This window comes from Atta colombica, unplaced genomic scaffold, assembly GCF_001594045.1.
Source record: "Atta colombica isolate Treedump-2 unplaced genomic scaffold, Acol1.0 scaffold238, whole genome shotgun sequence".
Taxonomy (NCBI): domain Eukaryota; kingdom Metazoa; phylum Arthropoda; class Insecta; order Hymenoptera; family Formicidae; genus Atta; species Atta colombica.
Genome location: NW_017259336.1, coordinates 1,778,977 through 1,787,021, shown reverse-complemented (window position 1 = coordinate 1,787,021; position 8,045 = coordinate 1,778,977). Strand labels below are relative to the sequence as shown.

At 29.1% G+C, this 8,045-nt stretch overlaps 1 protein-coding gene across 2 annotated transcripts in view; it reads left to right on the top strand.

The window, feature by feature from the left end:
- The window catches only part of LOC108688687 (osmotic avoidance abnormal protein 3-like), a 12,616-nt gene extending 6,098 nt beyond the window's left edge, over positions 1-6,518 (top strand). For both annotated transcript variants that reach the window (XM_018195029.1, XM_018195028.1), the window contains 7 exons: positions 251-540; positions 1,678-2,154; positions 2,265-2,586; positions 3,189-3,577; positions 4,471-4,982; positions 5,191-5,512; positions 6,122-6,518. In XM_018195029.1, the coding sequence (XP_018050518.1) occupies positions 251-540; positions 1,678-2,154; positions 2,265-2,586; positions 3,189-3,577; positions 4,471-4,982; positions 5,191-5,510 (2,310 nt within the window). In that variant the 3' untranslated portion in view covers positions 5,511-5,512; positions 6,122-6,518. The remainder of the gene's footprint in view (positions 1-250; positions 541-1,677; positions 2,155-2,264; positions 2,587-3,188; positions 3,578-4,470; positions 4,983-5,190; positions 5,513-6,121) is intronic.
- Positions 6,519-8,045: the final 1,527 nt, after the last annotated feature.

Here is an 8,045-nt window from a genome sequence, read left to right as displayed (position 1 = left end):
ATATTATGGAGACTTGACATCAGTCTTTAATAAAATTAATGTCTTTATTAAAACTCTTTCATTAAATTATAATTTTATTAAATTATTATTTTTTATTAAAATTTTATTAAAATTTCTATTAAAACTATATTATCAAAAATTCTTCAATAGAATTTTAGCTCTTCTTTCCCTTATTTTATACAGTGATCGATATTAACAAAAATCGATTACATCGATTCTTGTGCGCTTCATACTGGTACATTTATTACAGAATATAGTGACAATCGATCCACTAACGAAATCCTGCACATTGGAAAATACTACCAGTGGAAGTGGAAAAGTCTATCAATTTGACGCCGCGTTTAGTCCATCCGCTACAACAGAATCAGTCTACGAAAATGTAGGTTCTGTCATTGTCGAGGCTGTCTTAGAAGGTTACAATGGCACTGTGTTTGCTTATGGTCAAACTGGCTGCGGAAAGTCGTTCACAATGCGAGGATTCATCGAACGTGCATTGGAACATCTATTTGAGGCGACTTCTACTGCCAGTTCAGAAACAAGGTATATATTCTTCAACTTTTAAATTAATTTAAGATATACAATACAAAATATTCCATTTTAATAAAGACAAATACTCATATAATACGGAAAGAATTAGCAATGAAAAGAGCTCATATAAAAGTTTAACGAAGTTTATTGATTTAACATTTAACAGCAAACAAGCCACATATATCATAACTTTCAATTGCGAAACATTTAAGTTTTAAATTGTATGAGCTTCTTTTCGTTGCATTACGATACGAGGATATGTGAACTATTGTCTTAGTTTAACAATTTATACTATAAAAAAAATCTCAATTCACAGTTTTACATATTAATAAAGGATGACTTTAGTCCTGCATATTTATTTATAGTATTAACGACCGCCCATCTAAGATAGCTTGTCGTTCGAAGCCTTCAATTACTTTAACAATAATTGCATTTATTGTTAATAAGAGCGTTTTTATGTATTTTAATTTATAATATTTTTAATTTTATTTTTAACTGCTGTATTTTACACTATTTTATCGATTTAAACATTATTAATACATGGAATTGTTAAACATTGAGAGTAAACCAATAAAAGTCGAAACCTTTGTTGTTATGTGAGATTCAAGATATATCAGTTTAATAATTTAACACTAACACGTAGTTTTGATTCACAGTCCTTCATTTTATTAATGTTACTACTCTAATTAAGTCTTGTATTATTATTTCAAAGTTATTTAATTTTAAAAGGAAAATATAAAAGTATTTTATACATTACAGATTATACAGAGTGTCTCACTTTAACTCTAGTCAAATATGTCAAAACCTATAGATAAATTTTTGAAGAAAGCTTTTCATATAAAAGTTATATCAAAAAGGACAAATAATAAACGTATCAATCTAAATTCTAAATATGTATATAAAATAGCAATAACATAGACTGTTATATGTTTACACGACTCGATTTACGCCGAAATTATAATCGATGTTATGAAACTGACCAACCATTCCGTTTTTTAGAGGAATAGCTATGATTTTAAACATTATACAATTTTTGCCTTTTCTTTTAAAACTTACGGATTTTGAGATATTCGGTGGGAAAAGATAAAGTGTGAAACATTCCGCATATTTTTTTTTATCAAAGATACTTATTACATTTTTTACATTCAGATATTTAGCGTTATTGAGCTACCTCGAGATCTATAACGAGCGATTACGAGATTTGTTACAAGACGACACTGGCGAAACTTTGACACTAAAAGAGGATCCCACGAAAGGTACTTACGTTGCGGGTGGATTGCGCGAGGTCACTGTCAAAGATGCGACCGAATGCGCCGTATTAGTTCGACAGGGTGATCACAGAAGAGTCGCAGCCGCAACAAAGATGAACGCTGCTAGTTCGAGAAGTCATGCTGTTTTAACTTTATCACTTGAAGCGATTGCCATCAATAACGATGATGATAATGGCAATGCTATTAGGAGAGGTCGATTGCATTTAGTCGATCTAGCTGGATCTGAAAGGCAAACTAGAACTGGAGCTACGGGGGATCGTCTGAAAGAAGCTGCCAGTATTAATTTGAGCTTATCAGCATTGGGGAATGTCATTAGTGCGTTAGCTGCTGGAAATGGGAGACACGTACCTTACAGGTACAAATAAAATTTTTTTATACATGTGTATATAATTTCTTTTAAAAGCAGATAAAAGATAATTATATATTATAAATTGAAGATATAAAATCAGAAAATTTTTTTCTTAGGGATAGTAAGTTGACAAGACTGCTACGAGATAGTCTGGGTGGAAATGCTAGGACTTTGATGATTGCTTGTGTAAGTCCAAGCGACATCGATGCTGAAGAGACCCTCAGTACTCTGCGTTATGCCGCTCGAGCTCGTTGTATTAAGAATAAGCCCATTGTCAATGAAGATCCAAAAGACGCTCTTCTTAGACAGTATCAATTAGAACTTCAACGTTTAAAAAAGTTGCTTGATTCCAATGACGTAGTAAACGTTGGACTGGGCTTCCAAAAGGATATAGACGAAGAAACAGAAAACTCGAGAGAGAAACAGTATGCCGATGAGGTGATGTAATAATTATTCTTTTAATTTTTTATATATTTTAATTTTATGTATACAGGATGTCCTATTTCAAATTTTACATCAAAACATTTCGAAAAAGTGCAAAAAATACCAAAAAATGTTTTAAACAAAAAAATATTTTAAACAAAAGTTATATGATCTAAAGAGAAACAAAAAAGGCTCGTAATTTAAGAAATGGGAATAATCTTCATGCAATCTTAAAAAAAATCAATTCTTTCAAAAATTAAATTTAATAAAGTATTTATTTTCTTTTAAATTACATAATTTTTATTTGAAATATTTTTTCGATGTATATATGAATTGTTATTAATTATTCTCTAAATATCTCTTATTTTGTACAATTATTGTTATTATTATTGTTAAAATCATTTTTTAATTTCAATTAAAAAGTTATATTTTATATATTTTTAACTTATCCATTCTTTAAATGCTCTGTATACAATCTTCTACTTCTTATTTAATATATAGAAATTAATAATATAAAAAACAATTGCAGTGTTTAAAATACATTTGATATTTTTTATTGATATATTTGATAAAAATTATATAAAATATAATTTTAAAAAATGTAAATATATCTAAAGGTGGAGAGGCTAAAAAAAGAGTGCGAGAGTTCAAATTTATCAGCCCAGAAATTAAAAGAGGAGCTAGAAGCCCTGAAATTTCGTTACGAGTTTGGATTAAATATGCCGAATAATAGCGATAAAAATAGTGATATAAATAGTGGAAAATTCAATCAGGAGATGAATGAATTGGACAAAGAACGAATAGAAAGGAGAAGAAAAAAAAGAGAGGCTGCTCTACAAGACGTTTTAAAAAGGTTGGAGAAATTGACAATCGGTGGAGAAGAGATCGATAATGCGGAACTAAAAAAAAGAAGAGAGAAAAGAAGGAAGAAGCTGGAAGCCCTTGCAGGAGCTTTAGAAGCCAATGATGCCAATGGTAGTGTCTTCCAAGTATACGGTCAACTAAGGTTAGTTCATGTAATAATTGTTTATTTAATAATTGACATAAATCCGAAAATTAAAATCACATGAATTAATTAAAAAAAAATTGTATTCACTTTGCTCTATTTTATTTAAAAGCACTTTTTAAACAAGTTCGTTATTTTTTTATATGTTTTATTTTGCTTTGATATAATTATTTTATAATCCAACGATGTGTGTGTTATAATCTAAGGTGGCTGCAGTCAGGGCCGAATTTTTAGCACTGAAACCTAGGATGCCATATTTTTGAAAAAAATTTTTACAAAATAATCATTTTTTATCAGACGGAAATGATTGAGAAAATTGTCTATCGATCGGCAATCACTAGATTCGAATCAGAGTTTCATGATCTTTGTGTCAACTATTTCGTTTTACCAGAAAGAAATCTGAGAGAGGCCGGCTTTCTCCGTGCAATCATCGATATATACATACATAGAATGAAATGAGTAGGTTTGCGGCAAAGTTTATTATTAGTAAATCTTTATAGAAAAATCTCTTTTTTTCTTTTTTTGTTTGTCGCAAACACAGGTTTGGAATATCCCAATTTGAGGGTTGAATATAAGTGACAAACGATTTAAATTCCTAAAGGCAGAAATCTTAATCCGGCATTGGCTGCAGTGAGTAGGGAAAATTTCTAATAAATTATTATTGTATTTATCCTTAAATTTGTTTACACGTTTGGCCTTCCTTTGCTTTTTTATTATTTAAAATCATAGCAAAAAATGAACTAAATTTGATCACTAATTTATGAATATTGATTTTAATAATATTAGGTGTGGGAAAAAGTTCGTGGCGTTTTTTTAATGCCATCTAATGGAAAAAACGAACTTTTTCCCATACCTAATATATGTATATAATTTACTAATATTTAAAATAACAGATCGACAGAAGATGCATTAAAAAAGATGGCAAAGCGAGTAAAACAATTAGAAGCTGAAGCAATAGATCTCCAGGCATCCTGGGACGCCGAACGTCGCGAACTTCTTCGGAGAGAATTATTAACGTCTCAATTGTGCGATCTCATGATGCCCTATCTTCGTCCTGGCTGTCCATTTCGAGACATTGCGGTAATGAGAGCGACGGCAACCTGGTGCGATGAATTAGGAAGATGGCGCTTGCCGGATGTGTCTCCTCATATACCTCTACCTCCAGCCGCCCCCACTCCGCGAACGGATATTCTTTATTGCACCAGTATTTCCTCCAAAGCGGATCATAATAACAATAATAGTAATAGTAGCAGTGACGAAAATGAGAGTGGTCAAGATAATAATAACGAAAAATGTGGTAGACAAGACATAAAGAAAAAAAAGAGTTGGAATGTCGTGAATACTTATTTTCGGAGAAGCAGAGTGGATACTCTTTTGGCACACGCAAGAGAAGCAAAATCTTTTGGTAAGATTATATCATATATGCGTGTATAAGTATGTATATGTATGCATATTATAAGGGTATTACTATTTAATGTATTACTACTTTTTTACAAAAAGTCTTATCCTCTGTCGTTTACACTTAACAAATATATACACTTATATTTCGAAAAATTGTTACAGTTAAAGTTATATAGAAAGACTTTATGTTATGATTAAATAATTTGTTACAGAACCGGGAAATCGGCTGAGCAAATCAGGAGGATCAGAAGATTCGGGACCAATCGCAAGTGGCAGCGGCTATCTACAACTGAACGCATTAAATTTGCAGAGTAGCGCACCGTTTAATGAAAATAATTACAGCCCAAATCAGCGTACATCGGTGATACGCGGTGGCTGGATCTACGATGAGCAACCTAACCATTCTATGTATAACTCTTTCGTCAATACTAAAAAGAAACCTCCTCCAAGAATACTGGAAGCCTTACCTTCATATCCACACGATGATACACCATTCAAATCATCCGTTCGCCTCAAAGAGATGGAATTGTAAAAGTAAGTCTTCTGTATTTTTATTCGAGATTTTAATAAACAGTAGAGAAATGAGTTGATAAGCTTATCTAAAATTTCTTTTCTCATTTTTTTGCTGAATTCAAAATTTAGAATTGAAAATTAAATTTAAAATAGAAAACATTTCTGAACATTAATTAAAAATATGAGACATTTTCAAATATTTACTTGGATGAAAATAAAAATAAGTAGCATTTAGGTCAGAGAATATACTATATGTATTTAGTATAACCTAAGTACTTTCTATTTAAACTACCTAATTTTTATTTAAAAATATTACAGAAATGAAAAATAAATCCATTATTACTTTTATGAATTTATTAACATACTGACATGTAAATATTAATACAAAAAACTACTTTCCAAAATTGATTTATCTATTCATCTATCTCTACGATGTTTCGTAAGTGAATTAGAATTTATAAAATAACAAAAATAATAAAAAAATACTAAACAAAAAATTACAATCGATGTTGTATAGATTGTCCTATTGTATTATCTAGTTCTACAAAGAATTTCCTTTTTTGTTATAAAATAAGACGTTGTGAAAAAAATATAAATGAAATAACAAAGAATTTCATTTCTTTGTTTTAGAGCAGTGGAAGATCCTGAATTGTGTCGACAGCTAACATAATGATTTTGAAAAAACGACTACCTTTTTTTACCATAATTATAAAATGGATTGGCCAAATTTGATAAAAAAAGATATAATTCGTAGTTCTTAATAGAATAAATATCTTTAGATTTCATGTCAATGATATATAATAGTTTCTTTAAAAAAATTCTTGAAAATAATCTTCAAAACAATCTTCAGCAAACGATTCTCTCCTTAATATATTACGAACAAACATGATTATAAATTTATTTTTAATATATATTTCATATATATCGTAATCTCGCTAATGAATTGATACATTTCAATATTAATATTATGCATATGTAATGTACAAATCAATTCTGTATAGAAGCAAGAACAATTTCTTAGTAAAAATGTCATTGTATATTTTGTATATATAATATGATCTTGAAGCTGCTGAGAGAGAGCTCTTATGAAGCAGCACATATGTCATAATATCTTGCTATTGAATTAATATTTTGTGATACATTTCAATATTAATTATGCATATAGAATGTACAAATAAATTCTGTATAAAAGCAAGAACAATTTCTTAATAAAATATCATTATATATTTTGTATGATATGATCTTGAAGCTGCTGAGAAAAGGTCCTCATGAAGCAACATCTTTACCACTTGTTGTATCATCATGTTTAAGCGCGCAAAATGTCAACTCTGCAGTGATTAGTGAAATTGTTAATAATTTAATTATTCGTTTTTAATTTCAAAAGTATTATAATCTCGACATTTTCATATTAAGATTTTCTCAAAATGATCTCAGGAACACGCTTTTAAAAGGTATTCAATATTGCAGAACATCCTGTATATCATATTATATGTGATGAAATTATATGTGATCATGATTTTTATTCCCTACTTGTGTATATTTATATTTACGATCCTAAAAAATTCTTTGTTCAATATTGCATATATGTTCATGTATAAAATCATATATAATCATATATGAGCATGTATGATTTTATACATGATTAGATACAATCATATAGTATACATAATATATATATTTTATATACAATTATATATAAAAATTTTTTCCGGATCTAGTAAATATTTTTTTAATATTTCTAAAATGTGTGTTCGCTGAAAATACCATCTGTCACCTTTCATAAAATGCAGACTAGCACCCGGGTATTGTATATTAATAAAGCAAAGGCTGTTTTGCAACTGTTGGAAGTTATTTTCGCTGAAATAGGATTATTTTAGAGTTCAGTTACAAAAGAAATGTATTTTAACTATACGTACTTAACTATACTCATCTTTTCGACAACACAAATACAACACAAATAAATCATAGCTATACATTCATTAACATTTAGTGTTTCTAGATTATCGAAGTTAGTGGCTTCCGTACTATTGCAGAGAACAACTTTGGATGTGATACAGTTTTAGAATGAGTGACCGTTTCAGACCGAAGCTTCATGAAATTAATTCTCGAATTCAGGAGGAAACATTTTCTTTATTATATTTGTACGTATATTTTGAAATACAATCAATAATATTTATTTTAGCAATAAAACTAGATTAATTAATTTTTTACTGAAATTATAATTCTTCCTTAAATATTTTCATAATATTTTTCGTGCTTATTTTTAACCAGTTTTTCAATTCAAGTATATGGTACCTTGTCATAAAAGTAAAGTATCACGGCTTGCAAAAATCTTTTTTAGCTATTCAAATTAGTGCGAATTTGAAGATTGAAGTTTACTTTTTAAAATAGCTTGTTAAATTTGATACGATAATACATCAATACTACATTTTTGTGGTGGGACGGACCAACACTCATATTAAACAATTTTTTAAAAATAATTAAGGGGATATATTCTAAAGACCATTATAGTCATAGTGTAAGTAGAACTTATATACAGACGATTTACGTGTCA